General features: G+C 54.1%; 6 protein-coding genes across 6 annotated transcripts; all 6 read left to right on the forward strand.

Annotated features, from left to right (window-relative positions):
• Window positions 1-298: 298 nt before the first annotated feature.
• Window positions 299-652, forward strand: IUM83_13347 (uncharacterized protein; the record flags this gene model as incomplete). Its single annotated transcript, XM_067938016.1, has 1 exon — window positions 299-652. One exon carries the CDS (start codon window positions 299-301, stop codon window positions 650-652), a length of 354 nt encoding a protein of 117 aa, XP_067788335.1.
• A 9,062-nt stretch (window positions 653-9,714) lies between these two features.
• Window positions 9,715-10,845, forward strand: IUM83_13348 (uncharacterized protein; the record flags this gene model as incomplete). Its single annotated transcript, XM_067938017.1, has 1 exon — window positions 9,715-10,845. The coding sequence occupies one exon, from the start codon at window positions 9,715-9,717 to the stop codon at window positions 10,843-10,845; it is 1,131 nt and encodes a 376-aa protein (XP_067788332.1).
• Window positions 10,846-12,412: 1,567 nt separating this feature from the next.
• IUM83_13349 (uncharacterized protein) lies at window positions 12,413-12,628 on the forward strand (the record flags this gene model as incomplete). The annotated part of the gene is made up of 1 exon (XM_067938018.1): window positions 12,413-12,628. The coding sequence occupies one exon, from the start codon at window positions 12,413-12,415 to the stop codon at window positions 12,626-12,628; it is 216 nt and encodes a 71-aa protein (XP_067788331.1).
• Window positions 12,629-12,819: 191 nt separating this feature from the next.
• On the forward strand, window positions 12,820-13,536 carry IUM83_13350 (uncharacterized protein; the record flags this gene model as incomplete). The annotated part of the gene is made up of 1 exon (XM_067938019.1): window positions 12,820-13,536. The coding sequence occupies one exon, from the start codon at window positions 12,820-12,822 to the stop codon at window positions 13,534-13,536; it is 717 nt and encodes a 238-aa protein (XP_067788237.1).
• Window positions 13,537-13,624: 88 nt separating this feature from the next.
• Window positions 13,625-19,400, forward strand: IUM83_13351 (uncharacterized protein; the record flags this gene model as incomplete). The annotated part of the gene is made up of 2 exons (XM_067938020.1): window positions 13,625-14,337; window positions 19,235-19,400. The coding sequence occupies 2 exons, from the start codon at window positions 13,625-13,627 to the stop codon at window positions 19,398-19,400; spliced, it is 879 nt and encodes a 292-aa protein (XP_067788341.1).
• A 1,306-nt stretch (window positions 19,401-20,706) lies between these two features.
• Window positions 20,707-22,555, forward strand: IUM83_13352 (uncharacterized protein; the record flags this gene model as incomplete). The annotated part of the gene is made up of 3 exons (XM_067938021.1): window positions 20,707-21,365; window positions 21,451-21,673; window positions 21,767-22,555. 3 exons carry the CDS (start codon window positions 20,707-20,709, stop codon window positions 22,553-22,555), a joined length of 1,671 nt encoding a protein of 556 aa, XP_067788236.1.
• Between the last annotated feature and the right edge of the window lie 1,293 nt (window positions 22,556-23,848).

Here is a 23,848-nt window from a genome sequence, read left to right on the forward strand (position 1 = left end):
CGGTGATGACCAACCGACTTGGCCTCGACCGTGCGTTCATGGAGAAGCAAGCGACGCGCCCGGCCACTACCCCCCCCCCCCCCCCCCCCCCCCCCCCCCCCCCCGGCTCCTTGAAGTTCGCCAGGTCCGCCGCCATTCCAATCAAGGTGATGTTCCACTGGAGTGACCACAAAACCGTTTACTACCTGTGCATATGTGTGATCGCATCCGAGTCGTCGATAAATCGCAACGTCAAACAAGTTGGGCTGGTCAGAGGCGGTCACGGATTACCAGCGCTGGATGGGCGCCGTTGACGTCCATGACCAGCTCCGTCTTCAGAAGTACTTACTCCGGATGTCGGCTAAGTTCAACGGACGCCAAGAAGGCGTTCGCCACCACCGTCTTCTGCGAACGCAGCTCCCTGAACGACGCGAAACTGTGGCACTGCAACAAGATCCGGCGTCAGTACAAGGGCGTGAATAAGACGTGCTTCAACAGCTGGCACGGCGACTTCGACTCGGGGAATATCACTCCACCAACCTTGGGGAAGCGGGTCGTGTTTCGTCGTCCCGGACAGCGTATCGGCAAGCGGATGAAGCCAACTCGCGAACTGCAACTCGCTGCAGCCGGCAGCTTGAGCAACATGGACACTAGCGACAGCGATGATGTGTAAGCGCGTGCAGGAATGGCTGAGAGCGCAGTCAGCAATGATGAGTAGGCGCTTTCGTAGGACCGCAAAGCATTGATGATTGAACAGTGCACCTCCTGTGTGTCATTATCCGATCAGTCCCGCCATTTTCTCCCCGGCTCTTTGGCCGCTTTGTCGGTTGTTATGACATTGGCTTCATCAACATCAAACCAAGCCACTCGATTATACGACATTGACAGAAAACTCCCAAAATTGTATTCACCTATCCGCACGTGGTCTCATGCACCAATACAGATTTCAAGGGAACCGGTACGTCGTAAGATACGACATTCAATGTGCCGTTTTGTGTACATATTTTTGTTAACCACGGGGTGAAAAGAGAACTTTAGGTTTCGGAGCTAACTCAGGTTTTGGAGCTATTTTGGGGATGCTCCAAAAATATACTGTTTGGAGTTATAGGGGTATCAGATAGCTCCACTGGAATTAAGTATTGGACTATCCGCCGGTATTTTTATCCGTAATTTATTTCCAGATTATTTCAGACTATCTAGATTATATGTTGCTCCAACTCCAGAAACTAAAGTTCTCTATTGATGATATTTGGGTGCTTAGCGCTGGTGGGAGGGATGGATAGCGAGATGTTGAGCCTTGCCTCATGACAGGCTCTGGACTGTAGCAGATGTGCTCTGGACTGCACAGACCACCTGGTGGACACGAGACAGGCAGCATGCTATATCTTAGGTAGAAGTCAACTTGATAGGACAGGTAATCGCAGTTGCAGGCCAAAGTGATTCCCCATGACCCCAGTGCCAAGAGTATCCTCTGCGCATAATCTGCAGCGTCAACATCTTCGTAGCAAGGCTAACCCGAGCAAGGTTAGCTCGGTCTACATATATTCACTGTTCAAATCACCTGAAGCATCATGAGTGCTTACGCCAAGTGCCCAATACCTCACCTTCCAAGTCGAGATACACTCGAGTTCACTATACTATAGTAACTTTCTACTGTATCTGTTTATGCAGGACCTGGTGTGACTGGTTATCACGTTTCTGGGTACAGTGTATAGTAGGTCAGAGAAGTTACAGTGTTTCCCGGCAAATTTGGAAAGGTCGGACCAATAGAGACTGCAAGGTAGCAAAGCTTGCAAAGTAGTGGACAAAGATGCAAATGCACTGAATTACTCGATTAGCGGCAGAATTATCATGTCGAAGTTGGCGAGGAAGGCGGGGTCTAAGGCATCCTTACCAGGGTCGGCGATCTTCTTGTAGGAGTAATTTTCCTTAGGCAATTAGAAGAGCTTGTCTTGGCTGTGGGGCATCGTGTAGACCTCAGCCTGTGACGGGCACTTAAGCAAGTCAAACATCCGTACTGCGCAGACTATCATATCGTCAATGCTGAAAGCGTGCTTGCTGTACAGTTTGCTCATAGTGATCTTCTGACTCAGCTTGAGTCGCATATATCGATTGCGATCTGTTGACGAACGAAGCCTACCGCCATGGTCGCATCTTGCTACGTATTGCAGTATCAAATCGGCACTCTGAGCTCTTCATCTACCCCAGCAAACGAGCAACTTGCCATGCACAGCCTTGCTGTACGCAAAGACAGCCACCCGTTGGGTACGACATGACGAAGATATGGAAGACAGGAGTCGCTCGCTGTGAAGCGATCAGGGGCATACCACCCGTGACCTCTTAACGCTTGCGGGACAGGAAGATCAGAAGTGCTGTGAAACCGAGAGCCACGAAGTAGGCAAGAGTAGCGCGCCGAGCCGCCGGTACATACAGCGACACAAGGGATCAATGACGCCAAGCGGAGGCGCGATCGCGGGGGTTAGGTCGTGCGAAGATGCGGAGCCTGAGGAACTGGTCTATGGTACGGCTGGGAAACCAGTTTGGGATGTCACTAAAGTGAGTTTTGCTATGTTCCATCCAAGCAGATGCTGATACAGACCCGCGTTTTGCTGCCACCTCTCCTGCTTCTGTAACTTCCGAGATGGACAGTGATGACCTCGACTGTGTCGATGACGATATCCGGGTATGCATGGTATGCACAAATCTAAACAGCGAGGCTGATGTAGAATGCGTGGGCAACAACTGCCTGTGTGAGGGGCTGTGTCCAACCCTGTGGATAGTGGATCTATCCTGGATACTATTGCGACCGCCTCAGATGTTATTGACACAGATCAAGTCACTGTTGGGACAGACCACCCTGCAAGCGCAACAAACTAGAGTACGACTTCTGGCACTACCAACCAGATGTATTGCCCGATATCAGAGAAACTCTATAGTGGAGAAGAAGTAACCGTTGACCCTAACTATGCAAAACACTACTCGGAATGACTAGTAGTCTGCATAAACGACCAGCGTGAGTCTCCGTTTCGACAGCAGTATCGCGTGTAATGGATCTCCCGTCGCATTAAAAATAGACGGTACTACCAGCGCACATGGCATCCCCGCTGATAGCTACTCGAGGATGAGGTCCAATCGGGGATGGATTATGTCGACCGATGGAAAAACTTCGACGTTAAGAAATTCGATTCATATCCGAGAGCCGATGGCTATGGACTGTTTTTTTTATCAGGAATCGATTCCCAAGGCATTTTCCTGTTCAATGCGGAATTGACTGGATACCGCGATATAGTCATGCAACAAGTTATCGAGCAATTCGCCCGCGATAAACCCGATCTCTACTTCCGGGATCCAACGAAGGGAGAAACAAGGACGATTTCTCGGCGCTTCCTGTGCAGCTTGATCTTCTAGCTGCATGCCGGCGGACCGATGTTATTTTAGGCGGCAAACGAGTACCCAATATTAGTCATGCCACTCTCCGTTTTGCAATCAAAGTTGCCAAATCCACAATTAATGTTGTCAAATTTGACGAGATCCTGCCGAGAACTCCCGCGCGCGCCAAATTCAATGTGTGACCTAGAAGGCCTGCACATGCACCGCGCCGTGAAGGCCTCACTTCTCAACTCGCCCAGCATCGAACGGATGCCCACTCAAGCAGGACTCACCACGTTGAAGGCCCTGGTGCAGGAGGACTTCAACGTAGAGCTGTCTGAGACAACGATCTCGCGGCACCTTGTCGGCCAGCTCTTCACGATCAAGTGGGTGCCTTGAATTTCATGCAAATATGGTTGTCCAAGAAATATTTTAATGAACGCTTCTCACATCAATGTGCATTGGTTTTCGTAGACTCGAGTTGAGCCGACGACATGCAACAACGAAGCCAGTAAAAATAAAAGGAAGATACTTGCTGAGCCGTTGGTTACGCACCAAGATCAAGGCGACACAGTCGTTTACTTTGACGAAACTAATTACAATCTGTACGTTAAGCGTACGCGTGGCAGGGCTAAGAAGGGAAAGCGATCGATCGAGAAGCTACCGCCTTCCAAAGGGTCCAATTTACATATCCAGTGCGCTGTTTCCTCGGCGTACGGTGTGGCAGCCTACCGCACACACTGCGGAAGCATCAAGATGTAAGACAACGCCGACTTCGTCGAGGAGCTGTACCGGGTGATCAAAGCGTCGGATGTATACATGAATGAGTTCGAGAAAATCGTTGTCATGTTCGACAACGCACGGACGCACTCGCAGACGGAGACGCTCGTACCTGTTCACGACGATCTGTGTTTGTAGCGCTTGGGGCCGTACAGCCCCATGTGCAATCCGATCGAGAACTGCTTTAGCTCTCTGATGACCCACATCAAGCAATACCTTGCGCTCGCAAGAGAGGAGATGCTGAACCCCGTGCTGATCAGCAACGGGCAGCCAATCTCGAAGACGGAGGCACGGATGCCGCTTCCCGAGCGCACAGCACATTTGAACAATGGCCAAGATCACTCAGCGCATGGTTCAGAAGATGGAGCTGCACACCGCCCAGTTCGTCAACGCAGCCATCCGCATGGAGGACATGTCATAAGGCGCTTAAGCACAGTGTATGTTCACCCTGTGCCCACTTTGATTGAGGATAAGGCAACATTGAATGGCAATAAAAAGTTGCTAAATTGAATATGGGTGTCATCATCTTGCCTAATCTAAAATACGACGGCTTTGAGTGTGGATTTGCACAACTTTGGCCGGGCAAAGGTGTAGAGTGTAGTGAAGTAGAGTAGAGCAAACAGCAAGTACAAACGACTATATTTCTATTATCACAGCAAAGTAGTAATACATCTGGCACAAAGATGTTCTTACAATGAGAAAGAAACCGACTCGTCAGAGGTGTACTGAGTCTCCCGCTGAGAGGCGGAAGGCCGGGTAATGTAAGGCACTGGGTGTGAGCGCAGTCACTGATGCATCCGGTAATGACACTAGGCCGTAGCCCGCGCCGTTCGAACATGAGCACCCATAGACTGGTACCTGGCCAGCACCATGTCGTAATGTTCACTGCATGGGCGTGGAGCGACATTAGACCCACGTGAAAGTCGGTTAGAGCAGTGCACCGCAGCGCGACGCGGTCGGACCGGTTCTCGTTCCATTTGAATGTCGCGTAAGTAGCCTTCCACAGCATACACTTCCCGGCCGAAGAAGTTCAAGACGAGCACTCGGTCCGGAAAGTCCGCCTTGTTTCGAGCGAGGTCGTCCCGGTCTGGCGTTCCTCCCCGCGTCTTCGTTTTTGGCAGGATAGTAAGCACTCGCCCAGCACCTTGGTACCCCCTTGTCCACGAGCACCGCCCACTTCTCCAGGAACTGCGCAGGCTCACCTCCGATTTAGGGGGTCGAGGTGTCGATCTTCCGCAGCATCTATCGATGGACGGAAAGCCTGTCAAGCATAATCACATCCGAGCACGATCGCGGTGAATGGCCGGAACATCAACTGCGGGACCTGGGGGCGTCACCAAGCACTCGGTCTTGAAACCGTAGAGCTTGTGCTTCACCGGAAAGTAGACGTTCTGTTACGTGAAGCGACCACTAGGTCGGTAGGCTACCTGGAATTTGATATTGGTCTCATAAAGCGCGTAGGGGTAATTGACGAAGGCGTTACCAGCCTCCATCTGTTTTGACATCTTGACCCTCTTGACAGCTGAGGATACGGTACGGGCTCGACTGTCTGGATGACGCTGTGAACCATCTTCTCCAGCGTTGACATGTCGATGGTGAAGTCGATAGCATGCTTCTGCCATGCGGCGAAGTGTTTCAACGCGGTCAGCGTGACGAAAAATGCGCCCTTTCCGGAGATTGACGGTTTACTCCCACGCCCTTCTGTCCACGCACTCGTTACAGCAGTTTCGACGAGAGTTCAGAGAACATCCAGATCCGGCGCGGATAAGTTTGCCATCGCCTTGAGCGTGTCGCCAACCCCAGCGGCGGTGTACTCGGCGAGGATAGGCGATGGAGCGTCCGAGGCTTCGTTTTCCACGTGGCAGACGACCTCCCTAATGTTCTCGTGCCTGGATATAAGGTTGGCAAACCATGCCATCCCACGGGCGAGTAAGACGGTCGAGGATTTGGGCGGTGGTCGGCATCGTGTTGCTGTAATAATTAAAAATAAGTCTCAATCAGAGTGATCTTATGCCGTGATTGGCTCATCAGTAACTGGTTGGTATTTTGAGAAAGATATGTACTTTTTAGATAAGGCAGTATCTTAATAGATGTCTACAGGAAAATATGGATAAACCACCATCGTATTATATATTTCTGAGCTTTGCACATGCAAGTCAGCTGCATACAAAACGAACGAGTTAGATGTGTTAATAATACATCTTATAATACTTACAGCAGTTTATCCATAAAAGGGAGCTGTTTGCGCCCTGCAGTATTGTCTCGTAAATAACATTGGTATCCACGATACACTACGATAATTTACCGATACCCCTCGTTTTACCCTGTGGTCTACTGTTCAAAATAGCAAACACCTCATCAACGACTTGGTGGAAGATGAGTCAATACCGTCGGCTGAGGTCTGAATCAACAACTTACATGATTGCGTTCGTCCTTACATCGTATTCATGTAGAGATAGGTGATAGAAGTCGCTAGGGATTTATGCGGGATTGCCTTACTGATGATGGACTTTCCTAGCAAATTGGTCGTATTGTGTATGGATTATAAATTGCATGTGCCTTTATGATTCGGTACTAGACCAGGGAAACCTCAGTGAGGGGAAACCTGTGCGAATAAAATATAAAATCCAATGATAAACTACTGAAGGAACGCAATAAAAACAAGCACGCTTCTTGCTCTTGCCATCGAGTATAGTAACCATAATGACAAACTGTCCTTTTCGTAACGAACATCATCCACTGTGATGGTCCTTCTCCAACCTGACGAACGCACGCATATGTCTATGGGGGCATGTCTTAAACAGTTGTGTAAGCATCTCCGTGCTGTCATTCAGTGCCGGCTCTCATACCTGACTCGCAGAATGCTAGACCACTCCAGAAGCAGAAGCATCACTAGGCTGGTTGTGAGCCCCACAGGCCGGAGCCGAAGCCTCACGGTTGTCCCTGCCGACGCACGGGCACTGCTACTGTCACCGTGGGCGAGCCGCGGCCTCCACCGATACCGTCGCCGTGCAGGTCAACTACCAGGTATCACTGCAAAGCTGCTCAAAGGCAGCCATCACGTATATCCAAAGCTGTGCGAGTCTTTCTGTAGCGGAATCGCCGACTCGTCGGCAGTGTTGGCAGATTGGCGATCATTTTTTGCCCCCGATCTCAACCTCTTTGTGTTCGGACCGCCCTATTTCCGGTTAAGAATTTCGTTATCCTATCCGTGATGTCTTTCTATCCGTGGTGATGGGGGCGCATCACATGTGCATCGCAAGTGCAAGCTGCCCCTATGGCAGAACGAGTGCGGGCAGTCCGTGAGTGGCAGGAGCATCGAGACGAATGGGACCCGACAGAGGGTGGAAGGAGGCTAGCAGTCAAGAATGCCACACTTATCTGCTTGCGCCATTACGTCTATGACTACCGTACGTCCTTCATTAAGGAATTTCCGGTCAATTCAAAGCACGTTCGCGAATTGGGCACAGGCGCGTAGGCATAATTAAAGCCTCACGAGCTCCGTGTACTCGAGTTCTACACCAATTGTCTACTGGTTGGAGATCATGCCCACCCGAAAGACAGTAGGCAGTACTGCCAGAATATTCGGAAATGCGGAGGCTAGTCAAATCGTCTAGACCCAACTTTTTTAATATGACAACCGAGTAGTGTCAAAACAGGTACCGCAGAGACCGTGGAGAGCAGTCCGCCGAAGCTAGTGAGGGTGATGGGGCCAACTAGCGAGTGGAAACAAGTGAGATTGAAGTGCAGAGAGAGAGGGACAAGGATCAGGAGCAGGGCGCAGGCTATGATGAAGAGAAAGAGGCTACCAAAGAGGAGAAGGAGGACGGCGGCGAAGGGGATAGGCAGCGCGAATATAGAGGTGGAGCGCAGGAGGTCGACACCTAGATGAAAACCAGCCAGATGAATCGGCTGTATCATGGTGTCTCTATTTCGACGAGGTTACCTCTCTCGCTTTAGGAGGCCATCAAAATGCAGGAGGGACGTGACTGCTACGGAGACATGTCGGCCGCCATGGATGCCAGGGTCTTCGCCGTGGACGTCAAGCATTTGGTTGGGTCGACAAGTTGCGCAAGGACGTCGGTTACACAGCCTGATGAGTTTCAGCTCTACGCATAATAGCCAGATGTGGCGAGAAGGTGTCCGAATGTCTAGCCGAGCAGCCAGGTCTCGCCGACGACGACGTGGCTGTGGGAATTAAAGGAGTTGATGTTGGCAACACCCACTTTAGTCGTTATGGGGAAACGGCATCGACCAATCTTGTTACTGCATACGGTGAAATTAGCAGTTTCCTGGGTGCTACAGCTCCCAGATCTCAGACGTCAGAGCAACAACTTCAGTTGGAAGAACTTGAGTGGTTAGCCAAGCGAAGAACTGAGGAGGAATCTCAGAAACGCAAGGAAGATGAAACCCGAGCTGAGTATCTCCTGGGTGTGCAACGAAGTCTCAGAGAAGCTATCATTATATCCGTGACAGAGGATCAAAACGCTCAAGATCCGCTGAAACTAGTTACTCGCCTGGGGCGTCTACAGATTTTCTCTACTAAGATAAGTAGTCTAGATTGCCTCCATTCATTTACTTTATTACCCTTTCGCGAGTCACATATATTGACTATACTATACAAATCTTAGCCATTCAATTGGAAATGGTCGCAAAACTCGCCCTGTCACGAAATCACAGCACTACGTTCGCATGTCTCATGGGAATGCATTTGGCGGTTACATAGAGTGGGAATTTGCATTTTGACATTTGTATTGAATTTGATTATGTAACAGATGGGCCCAGCCGAGGGACCCATCTGTGGCAGATGTCGACGAGCGAGACGTAGGCGGCGACGAGCAGCGACGTGAAGCAAACGCCATGTTGAACGAGGGCACGGCGATGATGGGCGGCATCGGAGTGGCCCGGGAGCGGTCGGCGAAGCCAAGCGGACGCTCCTGAGTGGCCGAGTTGACGACGAGTGGCACAGTCAGCAGGACTCGGGGCTTGCAGTTGGCACCCGAGGGTTGACTCGACACGGCGGCCGAGGCACGAGACTGCGGGCGACAGAACAGAATTTGCGGGCTCGAGCACACATCGAGACCGCCTGTAGCGCGAGCTGCATCGCGAGACGCAGCGAACACGCACACGAAGAACGGGGACGTTAGTCCTCCTGAGGAACGAGGGACTTCCGTAGCGTTAGATACGAAGCCAAGAAACTGTCGTTGGACGGTTGAGGCTCACGACGAGGAATTGACAGACAGTGTGGGAAGTGGCTAGCGAGGGCTGGCGACGGACGCGTGATTTTGGGCTGGACGTGGGTTAGGGTTGGCATTAGCTTGTGTTTGGTTGAGTTGAGTGTAAAAGAGGTTCTAGTAACCCCACCTTAATAAAATTCGACCGGACACGAGGGTGGACGGTCAGGCGCAGCGATTGATATCGCTGTCGGCCATCTGGGCGTTGGAGACGTAAGAGGTAGACACGGCCGCGCAGCGACGGCTATACGATTCGCTTCACAGCCGAGCGAGGTAACAGGTCTGCTTCATGGTGGTCATAAAGGGGCCTACTTCGTCGTCTACCTTCGAAACTACGGGTGTGATCACACGAATGATGACGACGATGTCTCCGGCGGCACGAACGAAGACGGCGCTGAGATCCGGCAAGTCCAAGCGCATCTTGAAGTCGAAGACGAAACACGACAATGATGACGATGAGAATTCTAGTGAGGGCGAGACGGCTCCACGGAAGGATCGCAACGGCGCACCACGAGACGAAGAACGGCGAGACGAGCCACGTGAAGTACCCGCGACACATGTCGAGGCCCAGGCCCACGCACCTGGAGGGTCACAGCTGGCAAACCAAGGACGGCCGAAGCGTCGGTCAGGGCACAGGGCACGTGCAACGTCCCCGAGGTCCATGGAAATGGAGGCGATCGCAGCTACACTGCGGCGGCTGACGACAACCGTGGCTGGTATGCAGCCTGTCGAGGCACCGTCGCGAGGTGACGAGCCAAACGGGGAACGCGCGCAGGTGGCTGCAGCGGCATTCGGCTCTGACGGTCACGAGAGACCGCAGGTGACGATGGCTTCGGACGAGGCGACGGGTGACGAGCAGCGGCGACCACCTGCTCCCGCGATGACAACGAGTACGACGAGCGCAGCAACGACCGGCAGGACAGTGCACACGAACGCTGGGCTGACGGTGCCCGTAGTTCCGGCGGCGAGGGCGATGAGCGACACGAACGTGATGGCACACCCGTACACCGGAGTGACGACGGCGGTTCCGGCGAGTCACGAGATGAGCACGATGGGCGGAGTGACGGCGACGGGTGACTGGAACGCGTTGACCGCGGCGATGCAAGAGCTGGCGGGACGGATCGATGGCTTGCAGGCAGCGAGTGAAGCTAGACGCGTTCCAAAGCGACCTGGGGCGGACTTGACAGCCGTGGCTGCAGCACTGCAGCAGCTGACGACAGCAGTGGCGCCCGCGATAACGACAGCGGCGGAGAGCGGCTCCCGACCACGCATACATCACGTCCATGCTCGGCGTGAGCAAAGAGACGGCGGCCAAGCGTCGGTGCAGCGCGGACGACGTCATACTGGCGGCCGTGCGGGATCGCGACGAACGTCGAGAGCGGTTCCGGCATCTTCGGACGGTGGAAGTAGCAGTAGCAGCAGATCAGACGAGTCGTCCAGCGACGACACCGGCACTAGCGACGTGGGCGGCAGCGAGAAGTGAGCAGCGGAAGCAGCTCGGAGAGCGACGATCAGTCCGGCGGCGACGACGGCCACCATGGCGACTCGAGCAGTGACGATGACGACCAGCGTGACGACGATCGGTGCGAACGACGTCTACGGCAGCGGGAGCATGAACCTCGACACGAACGAAGCCGACGACCACGTGAGAGACCATCAAGGCGCAAGAGTGTGAAAGACCTCGAACTTCCTACCTTCACTCCGTCGCCGAAAGTTTCGGTGTCGACCTGGATCGACAGGGTTGATCTGGCACTGAAGGGAGCTGCTGAGTCTGGGCGAGGCCGATGGTCAGATAAGTCACTGTACTTCATTTTGGGGAATAAGTTGATGGAAAACGCTGCCAAATGGTGGGTAGACATGGATCGGCGCCTACCTGAACGGAAGCGCACCTGGACTAACTTGATGAAAGCTCTTTTGCGCCGGTACGGGGAGAAGCTTGAGAAGTCCGCGGCTGAGTGGCGTGTCAGCATGAGACGAATGATGCCGGGCGAAACGCATGCCGATTTTGCGGCTGGCCTGCGTGACGTGGTCGGTAGAAACAATGTTAGTGAACGCGTGCTACTAGCCCAATTCTACAGATGTCTTCACAAAACGACGAAAAAGCTGGTCCGGCAAGAACCGAAGCCGCGAACCCTTGAGGAAGCAGTGGATAAGGCAACTGAGATCGATGATCCGATGGATAATGTTGCTCAAGGTATGATTAACATTGGTCAAGCCTGGGCTACAGCTCCTAGTCGCTACGTGATCCCAATGAGTGGCACGACCGGTGACACCAATGTGATCCCAGGGGTCAGCGGAACGGGGTTGGCTGCGGATATGATTGGGGGACATGATGGCGGAGCCATGGTGCGGTCAGAAATGGAGCAGGTGGCCCTATTCACGAATCTGATGGGGGTATACAATGCTTACTCCGGCACGTGGGATATTCCTCCAGGCCACGTGTGGAATGGGAAGTATTGGTACGAGCCACGGAAGGCGGCGAGAAGGTCTACTACGGTTACGACAGCAGGCCACAGGACGGCTGTCAAGGCAAGGTCGAAGAAGGAGAAGGTCGAGTCGAGCAGCGAGGAGTCCGACGCGAAACCGCGTCGCAAGCATCTGAAGGCCGCGGTAAAGCAGGCAGTGGTGGAAGGGAAGTCAAGCTCTGAGCGCGCAACGAGTGAACGCCGGAGTGTGACGTCTGGTGGCAGTGACGACGGGCAAGCGAGCGGCAACTGCTATCACTGTGGGCAGGCTGGTCCCTGGGCGTCTCAGTGTACACAGGAAGTCAAGTGCTATGCCTGTAATCAACCTGGTCACTCCGCACGTAACTGTACCGATAGCGAGGCGAAAGCAAGTAATGTGGAATACCTACAGTAACGTGAGGGGAAACCTCGAGCGACGTCGGGAAATGCCAGCCGGACGTCGCAACGGGGGTATGGCGTTCGAACCAGACCGAGGATCCCCGGCAATTAAGTGCAAATGAGGACGAACGGATGGTAGCAGCGGCTATGCCGACGCGAACCGCGAACGGTGGCAAGCGGAAAGCAGGGGCGCGGTGGTGCCGCGGCATGGACGAGAAACGAGGACCACTGAGGGTGGCGAATGTGCTGCTAATGGCCGAGTCGAAGGAAGAGTGTTTCGACGACGAAGCACCAACGAGCGAGAGCGAGATGAACGAGAATGAGAATGAGATGAATGAGATGAACGAGAATGAGATGATTATGAACGAGAACAAGAATAAGATGAGTACGAACGAAGACAAGATGAACGCGAATGAGAATTAGATAAGACAGAACGAGATGGATGTACTTACCTCGACGACGACGGACCAATGATGAGAGCGGTACGAGCGGCACGGTGTGTAGTGTCCGCAGGCCGTGGTAAGGTGCACCGAGTGGTGCAGAGGATGAAGGACGATGCGGTCTCGCATGTTGGCGAGCGGGCTGCACGGTACGTCGCAACGGTTCGGCCAGCGATGGCGACGGTTCGGTTCGCACACGCGGATCAGGAAAAGGAACTACGGGGGTGCGGTGGTTCCCCTACCAAGTACCCTAACAGCCGACTTGGGACTGAAGAAGGCGAGCAGCTTCGGCCTGGAGAAGTCGCGACGGCGACGTCGCACCAGGAACGTCAGCGGGACAGTGAGGACCTGAGCACCAGGCACGCTACAGTCTCTGCGGTGGCTAAGCTGTACAAACTGGGGCCTGGCAAAGCTGGAGAAGGCGACCCGCCGATCACCATTACGAATGGAGCGTCGACGACGGCGGTCGTGGCGGTGACGATGGTGGCAGCAGGCGGACCCCACGCGATGGACGAGACTCCGGACATGGCGGCCGCGGTGGACCACGAGACGGACCAGACGAGAGCAAATGAGAGAGCCATGGCGCAGTCGAGCGGGTCGGCGACCATCACGACATCCACGACGACAACTGTGGCAGCCACTTGCGCGCTGGTGGCGGCTTCTGACGAGGGCGAAAGTCGGATGCTGGGCGACAATGCGTCGGCGAGCGGAAAAACAGCGCCGTCCAGCACGTCGACGACGCGTGCGACAATCAGTGAGTCGCAGGAGGTGGACGAGGCCGCATTCACATCGGCCGAGTCGAACGAGATACCGATTGCGGTGCGCGAGGCGTACTTGTGTGCGAGTGAGACGATCGCGGAGAAGAAGCAAGACGGGTCAACGACGGCGTGAGGGATTGGGCCGACGAGCGACGAGGTGAACACGATGGCAAGGACCAGACCCGACGACGACGCGCCGGGCGACGACTCAGCCGACGTCCATGACGACGGAGACGATGGACGCGATGATGATCACGACGGACGGCGACGACACGGACGTGGGCGAGGCCACCGCGGTTGTGAGTGAGGACTCCGCGAGCCCAAACGACGAATCGACGAACGGTGGCGAGGAAATGAACGACCTCACACGAACCCGACGCACACGACGTCGAGAACGAAAGGTCGCGAAGTGCCGACGAGTGAAGACGCTACTAGCGAAACAACGGCGCGAGGGGCACGAGACGCAAACCGAGCAGCAGCGTGTACTCGCGGAACAACTTGAGCAACGCCGGAGAGCAGCAGCTGGGGAAATGGTGGATCTCGAGCGGCGCCGCCAAGAGCGCTCCAGCGAAGTCAGAGAGGCTTCCAGGGACCAGACGAAGACGGGGGCTGCGCGCGTGAGCCTCGTGAAGCAGCGACGCCGAACGATGAGCGCACCAAAAGCTACTGAAGACGACGAGGTGGAGTACGTAGGTGCCGATGATGGGCTGCCGACGGCCCTCCTGGAAGTGAACGGCGTTCAGCGACGAGTGAAACTGGACAGTTGCGCACGGTACACTATTGCGGGCACCGAGTGGATGCAACGTGGAGACAAGGCAGCCATGGAGGCGCCTGTAGACTACGTAGAAGGTATTGGGGGCTTCCTACTCGACGTGATTGGCGTGTGGCGGTTTCGATTCCGCAGTGTGTTCAAGGAAGATATTGAAGTTGACGGGTGCGTGGTAGCAGGATGTACGGACGAGTTCCTGTTAGGTGTAGACTTTATGCGGTCACGAGGCGCCACAATGAACTTCGAGCATAACGAAGTCAGATATCACGACAATGAGCGAACCGTAGTTATTCCGTTCCGCATCCATGACAGCAGTGGTAGAGCACGGATAGCCGGAGTGCGTATGGTTGGCAAGACGCGACTCCAAAAGCACGCGGTGACCCCGGTAGAAGTATCAGTGGCAGCAACGGATGGCGATTGTGGTCTATTCCTACCTACACACTATACTGGCGTCGTGATGCTGGCGGCCACGGTAACTACAGCACGCAATGGGCGCGCCTGGGTGCCGGCGATCAACAGTGGTGAGCTGCCTGCGACACTCCCGAACAAGAAGCAACTTGGCACGTGGGTGCCGATGGACTCGGATATGTCCATGCTAGCGATGAGTGGGGAATTGGAGGTGGAACGAGTGGGGCAATGGATCGACGAGCTTGGCGATAGCACCACGCCTTTGAATGACGAAAGTGATGTACATATTGGAGTTGATGAGCCGAATGTACGTGTATTAGTTACTAAACTACTTCGTGTCTACCGCTCATTGACTGCGAATGATAGTGAGTGCCTTCCTGCTACGACCTTGGATGTGGAGCACCACATCGATACTGGAGATTCGGCGCCCATCATGATAAAACGGCAACGCCAAGCACATACAGAAGATGAGATTATTGAAGAGAATGTGACGAAAATGCTACAAGCCGGTGTTATTGAAGAGTGCAATAGTGCTTGGGGCTTCCCAGTAGTTCTAGTCAAGAAGAAGGACGGCGAAGTGCGATTTTGTATAGACTATCGTGCGTTGAATAGGGTGACGAAGAAGGATGTCTACCCTCTCCCCCGCATTGACGAGACGCTTGAGGCGTTGGGTGATGCCCTACTGTTCACTACGCTCGACTTACGAGCAGGCTACTGGCAAATTCGAGTCGCACCTGACGATCGGGACAAAACCGCTTTTACCACGAAAAAGGGGCTTTATCGGTTCGTGCGCATGCCCTTCGGTCTAACCAATGCGCCTTCTACTTTTCAACGCATGATGAATGGAGTACTACGAGGGTTAACGTGGGTGACATGCCTAGTCTACTTGGATGATATTGTAGTGTTCACACGCGGTGGTATTGAGCGCCACGTAATTGAGTTGGCTAATGTATTGGAACGGTTAGCTCATCCTAGGCCGACCCTGAAACGCAAGAAGTGCATGTTTGCGACGCGGTCCATGGAGTATTTGGTCCACGAGTTGAGCAGTGATGGCGTGCGGCCATTAGAGCGACTGGTTTCCGCGGTGCGGAACTTCGCACGACCAACAGATGCTGTTGAGGCGAAGCGGTTTGTGCATTTGGGCGGCTACTACCCCCGGTTTGTGGAAGGTTTCGGGGCCATGATGGCGCCTATCACTAAATTGCTCAGGAAAGATGTTGAGTGGATATGGACAGAGGTGCAAGAGTCGGCGTTTAAACAGATCAAGATAATTCTTACGGAGAAACCCTTACTGATCTATCCTAATTTTCAGCTGCCGTTCCGAGTAGTCACGGATGCGAGTCAGGCGGGACTTGGTGCCTGTCTGATGCAGGACCATGGTGACGGCTGGAAACTTGTTGCATATGCAAGCAAAGTCAACAGCAGTACGGAAAAAAGTATGGCATAACGGAGCTTGAGTGCTTCGCGGTGGTTTGGGCGATCAAATTGTTTCGACCGTACCTGTATGGTCGCTTTATCATCGTCACAGATCACGCAGCATTAAAATGGTTAATGACGAGCCCCAACTTAACCGGCAAGCTACATCGCTGGGCGCTCACCTTACAAGAGTTTGACTTCGCGGTGGAGTACCGCCCAGGCACGACGAACGTGGTGGCGGACGCCTTGTCCAGAGCACCGGTAGCTGCGAAAATGATGGCGGCAATCAGACGGCGTCGGCGGGCAAGGCAGCGAGGTGCTGCACGGGCAGCAGCTACACCAACTGTTGAAGCAGCAGCAGCTTCAACGGTACACACGGCAACGGACGGTATGAGGGTGAGCACTGCAGGCGACGCGGGAATCGCGGCTGGACTAACCGTGGCAACTGAGGACGAACCGGCTGCGTGACGAAATGCGGTCGCAAGGCCAGCGGTACGAGCTCTGCCGGGCCTCCGACAGCCCGAGGACACCGGGTACAACATAGAGGTAGTAGGCAGCGCGGCGGATGGCTCAGAGCAGCAGGGACGAGATGCAGCAGTACCGGTAGCGACGACAGTAGCGGGAGAGGTCGCGGAGGCGACACGGGACGACGTCAAGGCGAAGCGAGCACGACGAACGAAGACTTGGCATGAAGGGACGCGACCACTGACGCGCGCGGAAGCGCGGCGACTTGAAGATGAGAAGAGACGAGAGCAAGAAACGGCGGCGAACTGAACGCCGCATGACGAGGTGAGCACGAGAACGGCGAGCGAGGAGCGCGCCACGGTCCATACGCCATCGACACCGGAGGCCCGCACGACGGTGACGCGAGGGTCAGCGCCGAACACGGAGACCCGGCCACGACACCGAAGTACGGGTAAGAGTGGAGCGACGACACCAGCGCCCGAGACGAACTGCGACGGCAACTCGGCGGCGACTGAAGACGAAGTATCAGCAGCACACGATGATAAGGTAGTAGTCACTACCACAATGGCGGTGGGCACCAGTGAGATGAGCACCAGCGGGACGAGTGCGGCGGCGAGTTCACGGACGCCGACATCGCTGACGACGACGACGGCGACGCCTCCGGCAGGGATGGCCGAGGCGACAGTACGGATGGGTGACCAAGGACGACGACGGAAACGAGTGACGTTCGCGGAACCATTGGAAACCGACGACGAGCCGCGTGCAGCATTTTGTGTCGACGGTGAACCAGCGCGAGCACCGCGACGGCGGCAGCGCAGGCACGGCGGTGACGAAGAAGAAACAAGGTGCAGCAGTAAGGCCAGGTGGTGAACGACCACGACCTGTGCAACCATCCACAACCGCGTCCGCTGCGACGGAAGCGCGGACGAGGGTGACGGGGACGACGTCGACGACGACGTCGTGGAACAAGGAGATGTCTACGACAGCAACTCGTGGCCACGCCGGTGCACGACGAGGCGTCGAGCGCGGAGATGACAATCGGCAACGAGCGGCAGCTAACGATGAACAACCCCGGGACGAGCAGCCACGAGACGAGCGGCGTGAGTCGCGAGACTCGCGATTGGGTGAACGTACACTACAAGTCACGGACGCGGAGATTGGGGCGGAACAGGCGCGCAGTAGGCTTGTGCAGCGACTGCTCGAGGCTGGTGAACACCGCGGACAGCGCGTGACGACGGCGTACGGACTGGCCGCTATTGAGACGCCGAACGGGCAGCGGATTATATTGCCTCCGGCATTATGGGCACCGGTGATGAAAGAGTGCCATGACTCTGTGTGGGCCGGGCACTTACGGGCCCCCCACACACATGCACGCATTGCACAACTGTACTGGTGGCCGAAGCTTCGGCAGGAGGTGAAGCGGTGGGTTCAGAGGTGCCAGGAATGCGGCAGCCGAAAGGCCAAACCGCGCGAGGTCATTCCTCCCCTGAGGAGCATTGGAGGTGGCGACGTGGGAGATCGCTGGGCATTAGACGTGGCTGGCCCACTGCCAACCACGGATGGCGGAATGAGATACGTAATAGCTGCCGTGGAGTACGTGACACGATATGCTGTTGCCACAACGGTGCAACAACATACCGCGGAGACGGTGGCGGCATTCTTGATGAGGCACATTGTACTACGGTTCGGAGCTTTTCGCGAATTGCTTACGGACGGGGCCCCCGAGTTGACGGGGAAGGCCATCGAGCAACTAGTGGTCATGTTGCAAGCGCAACAGATCAACCCTGTGCCATACAGGCCACAGATGATTGGTTCGGTTGAGCGGTTCCACCGCACGTGGAAGGACTGCATTGCGACCTATATGCATGATGAAGAGCAGCGAGATTGGGACTTATGGATAGATTTCGCTGTTTATGCTTACAATAGTGGTCACCATTCTACGGTGTTACTATCTCCCAATGAGCTTATGATGGGGCGGCGCTTACGAGACCCGAACGACTTATTGAGGCGGGCGAGCGTGGCTGAAGCTGGCCAGCTGACGAGCTATCACCGGCGGCTCTTGACTGTCATGCGGAGCAGCTGTGAATGTGCTGAGACGGCGAGGAAGCGTGAGCAGCAGCGCTAAGCACCGTACTACGACCGCAAAGTGCGAGAGAAGAGAGAATTCACGACGGGTGACCGGGCGTGGTTGTACAAGCCCCCGCGAGGGCCCAAAGCAACGAAGTTAGTGCATCAATGGCTGGGTCCTGTGCGGATCATCGAGGCCGCAGGCTATGACAACTACTTGGTCGAGATGGAGGACGTCGCGGGCGAACCTGAGCAATTTTTAGCCCACGTGTCATTGATTAGCTACCATCAACCTTCTACACTACTGAAGACGGCAGCGGCCGATATTGAAGCCCAGTTGGAGTATGAAGGCTCGCTCGAATGGGAAGAAGATGCAGCGTCGGCAAGAGCGCATGTGGGAGCAGAGACGGCTGCTATTCGTGCAACCAAGGCGAATCGACCTGCAAAGAGAATGCGAGACGCAATGACAAGTGAGGAAAGAAGCATCGGATCAAGTGAAAGAGTGGTGGAAGTTCGACGACGGCGTAGAAGAAATGCAGCCGGGCAATACGTACTCGAATACGAGGTGCGACCCATACAACGAGACAGAGACGGTCAGCGAGAGAACGATAACAACGGATGGTGGCTGTCGGTCACAGAGTACGACGCGCTCCTCCAGGCCGGAAGGGTCGTGGGAGACCCTTCAAGTGGAGAAGTCGTGTAACAGATGGGCCCAGCCGAGGGACCCATCTGTGGCAGATGTCGGCGAGCGAGACGTAGGCGGCGACGAGCAGCGACGTGAAGCAAACGCCATGTTGAACGAGGGCACGGCGATGATGGGCGGCATCGGAGTGGTCCGGGAGCGGTCGGCGAAGCCAAGCGGACGCTCCTGAGTGGCCGAGTTGACGAAGAGTGGCACAGCCAGCAGGACTCGGGGCTTGCAGTTGGCACCCGAGGGTTGACTCGACACGGCGGCCGAGGCACGAGACTGCGGGCGACAGAACAGAATTTGCGGGCTCGAGCACACATCGAGACCGCCTGTAGCGCGAGCTGCATCGCGAGACGCAGCGAACACGCACACGAAGAACGGGGACGTTAGTCCTCCTGAGGAACGAGGGACTTCCGTAGCGTTAGATACGAAGCCAAGAAACTGTCGTTGGACGGTTGAGGCTCACGACGAGGAATTGACAGACAGTGTGGGAAGTGGCTAGCGAGGGCTGGCGACGGACGCGTGATTTTGGGCTGGACGTGGGTTAGGGTTGGCATTAGCTTGTGTTTGGTTGAGTTGAGTGTAAAAGAGGTTCTAGTAACCCCACCTTAATAAAATTCGACCGAACACGAGGGTGGACGGTCGGGCGCAGCGATTGATATCGCTGTCGGCCATCTGGGCGTTGGAGACGTAAGAGGTAGACACGGCCGCGCAGCGACGGCTATACGACTCGCTTCACAGCCGAGCGAGGTAACAGGTCTGCTTCAATTACATGATGATTATATCAAGCACCTTTTCTGATTCGTCATAAATGAGATCGCGTCAAACAAAAAGCTGCTTAGCCACCATTTGGGTTTTTCGAGAAAAACGGCTTTAAAGATTGGCCAAGCAAAATCGCACTTAACAGGGATATCCCAGGAGAGGCGATTTTCCAAAAGTCTAAATTTAGAGCAGGTGTATCGCCCATTACGTTTTCACCCCGAAGGATCGATGACCACCGCTGCGAACAGCGAGCACCGTGAGCCCACCAGCGCCATTCCTGGCAGCAAACACCATGCCAGCGGCACTGCAACTGGAGCCTGCGGCACTGCAGCTGGAGTCTGCGGGCCAGAAGCCCCAGAGGTACAGGAGACAGACCACGCGCCAGTGAGCAGTCCACCAGCGAGCAGCCAGGCCAGCCTCAAGCCAAGATGACTCCTGGGATCTCTGTGCAACGCGCCAGACGGCATTGTGGACGCTGATTCCGACAACAGCGAGTGGGAGCCGTCGTCTCATGGTGGAAGCGACTGTCTTCCGTGGAAGATAACTGCATGGACGGCGTCGGTGGGCCTTCTTCAAGTGATGCATGCAGCTCGGAAGAAAGCATCATTTTGTTCGACGGACACCTTCACGAGCGAGTTACAGCTTTGATTTGTGAAGACGGATGCAACGAAGGCTACCTTCGCGGAAAAACAGGTGAACTTGAAACCTTTCTTCGCTCTACCGACCACATGAGCTCCAAGGAGAAGAAGCAGAGCATCATCACTGCACTGGTGCTATTGATGAAGATGGACACGGCTGCTCGTCGCCGAGGAACTGATGAGCGGCAAACCTTATCGTACTACCTACCGCTGGTTAGCTGCGTTTGTCGTGACGCGTGGTGTCAAGTGTATGGTGTATCTACTGCTACTATCACGCGCTATAGACGCCAAATTCAGGCAGGTACCTTCTCCATCCAGCCGCACAGGGGCAAGATGAACTTGAACACTAACAAAATCCAGATTCGCTGGCTCGCACAATGGTTCCGCGATTTTGCGGCCATACTCGGAGATGTGGTTCCTGTTCGTGTGCGCACTCAAGAGACGGTCAACGGAGTTGTGAAGAAGCGCTACTCGGCAGAGGAGTACACGCTACTTCCAGCGTTCTTCACTAGGGACCAACTGTACACCGAGATGGAAAACTATGTTGCTGAAAACGAGATGGACGTTCGAACGCCCCAGTCATCTACATTTCGGAAGCTACTGCAGAAGTGTTGCCCTACGATTCGCATACGCTCGCATCGGAGCAACGTCTACGTGTGCTCCATCCTCTACTTTCGCATGAAGTCTGGGGTCGCTGCAGAGCTCACTGAGGAACTCGGCGTTCACACCGCAGCAGCCAAAAAGATGAGGTACGACGTTTGGGACACAAGAATCATTTTGTTTTGGTGTGGATACTAAGATCATTTTGTTTTATTCTGAATAGTTTTCTAACAGAAAAGAGTACAAACGCGACCTGGAAGCTGCCTCGGACGACCACGCAGTGATTGTGATGGATTTTAGCCAGAATCTCACGCTACCCAGCGTGACGGCGACTCCTTCCCAGTGGTATTTTCTGTCGCTGGTGAATGTGTTTTTCTTTGCCATCTACTACGCGAACAAAAACATCCAGTACAACTACGTGTACGAAGAGTCGGTGGCTAGCAAAGGAACAGACGAGGTAACCAGTCTGCTTTACCACTTCATCCAGAAGATCGTCGTTGTCAATTGACACAAGAAACTCACTACATACACCGACAACTGTGGGGGGCAGAACAAGAACAACTTCGTGGTGAAACTGCTGCTGGGGCTCGCCCAAATTGGTGAGCTGGAGACTATCGACATGAAATTCTTTGTTAAGGGTCGAACTAAGAATGCAGTAGACTGTGGATTTGGCCATATCCGAAAGAAGTTTGCGCGTGAAGACGTGTGGACGATGGACCAGCTGCTGGAGGTAGTGAACGCTGCTTCCAACTCCGCGTTAATTCATGTACCGAAGGAGAACTCCGTGATGAAGCTGTTCCGGACGGTCGTCCAGGAGGCCTACAAGGACATGAAGGGCGTGCAGAGCTATCAACTCTTCGGAATGGCAACCTCAAACCCAGTAGCCGTGTCGTGTCGTGCAAGCCTAGACAGTGATGCGGTGACGCAAGCTTTACGGCGGTCCTACGACGGTATTCCTACATCTGATGCAAAGGTGCGTGGTCTCTTTGAGAGCCCCTTGGAACTACTATCGCCGCCATTGCCCAATTTCGAAAAGAAGCAGCAAATGCACAGCAAGGTGCTGACCTACGTCCCAGAAGAGTACCGATCAGACCCAATCTACGATGCGCCTAATGAAGAAGAAGAGCAGAAGGCAAATGAAGCAAAACAGGCGCGCCGAAAGGCCGCAGCAAAATGGAAGAGATCAACCAACACCTCTGCTGAAGCAAAAGAATCGACCGATGTGACTGAAGAAGGAGGTAGAGGTGCGAACGACGCCGGGGTGGAAGAGCAGGATAAGGAAGCCGCGGCGCCGCAGTCAGGGAAACAGCGTCGAAAGCGCTCGAGGAAGGAGAAGTAAGTGTAGCCAGCCCCGGAATGTCAGCAGTAAATCAGAATGATCCTTCCGTGCATTTTCCTAAAATAGACATTTCGGACAAAAAATAACCCTTGGTATTTTGAGATCGTGATACGAACGCTCAAATTTGAACAGGAAGAAGGATGAATTAGAGTACCAGAGGTGGCCCATTCGATTCAGAATAGAAAATTGTACTGGAGCAAACCAAATTTTTTTTTGATGAAGTTAGTTTTTGAGGGCATCACGTTTTTCAGACGACCACAGCTCGTTCAGTTTTCAACTTCTTTGAGCACTGAAGACACCACGAGAAAAAGGAGATGCACCGCTTTCCAATGATGAGCTTAAATCGCGATTCGTACTGAGGTCCGTAAGCATTTTCTTCGTTTGACGTGGTCTCAAATATGGTGGATATGCAGTTGAAGTTCGGTAAAAGGGCAAAACGATGCGCCCTTTTAGTAGGGGTAATCGTACCTTGTTCTGCAAAACACCTTCAAGGGGCCGAAAATGCGCCTCTCGTCGCGAAAGATATAAACCTTTATATCGTTTATACAGGTAAACTTCCTGGATATTTGCAGGTGACGGCAGGCTGACCGATTCATCGAGTAATGACATAATGCGCGGACTTTTCGAGACTGGTCAGATGTAGTATACCTCGACCCAGCAGTCCTGTGTTTGGTTGAAGAGGAGAAGGACTAGAAGCACTAGCCGAATATGTAACCCCTCAAAGCAAGGTTGCTGTCAAAGAGTGGTATGCGGTAGTATGCGATGCTATAATATATGTTGAACAATGAAATCCGTGGTGAAGGTTACATATATGTAAAGAGTAGGCAATGGCTCTAAGCCCTGGCTTAGCTAATACACTAGTCCGTTTGAAGAGCATGGGTGGCGAGCGGAGGGTGCTCTCCGCTTCGCGGCGAGGGTAGACCGAATAGTATATCCGACCTACCGACAACCCTCGGCAAAGGATTCCAACGGAAATGTGCAGAGATACCCGTTTTGTCTGATGAGGGAGATACATTCTGTCAGAAATGCTCGCATTGGTTGTCGGTCAGACCTATCTCGGCGTTGGACGAGTCCATAGATTCGCTGACGTGTACAGATTCACACACGTTCTGGATAGAATGTGCGTTGCGTCAGCGTGTTGTCATGAGTGGTCTCGCATGCATGGTGATGTACTTTGCTAATGTTGTAGTATTCGCAAGGTTCCAATCCGAATGACGTACGACGTACATGCGCGCGACTGTCAAAACAAGTCTGAAACTCAGTGTACAAAGCAGAGGTTGTAGTTTCCGCAGC

This window comes from Phytophthora cinnamomi (assembly GCF_018691715.1).
Source record: "Phytophthora cinnamomi strain GKB4 chromosome Unknown Contig54, whole genome shotgun sequence".
NCBI classification, from domain to species: Eukaryota; Oomycota; class Peronosporomycetes; order Peronosporales; family Peronosporaceae; genus Phytophthora; species Phytophthora cinnamomi.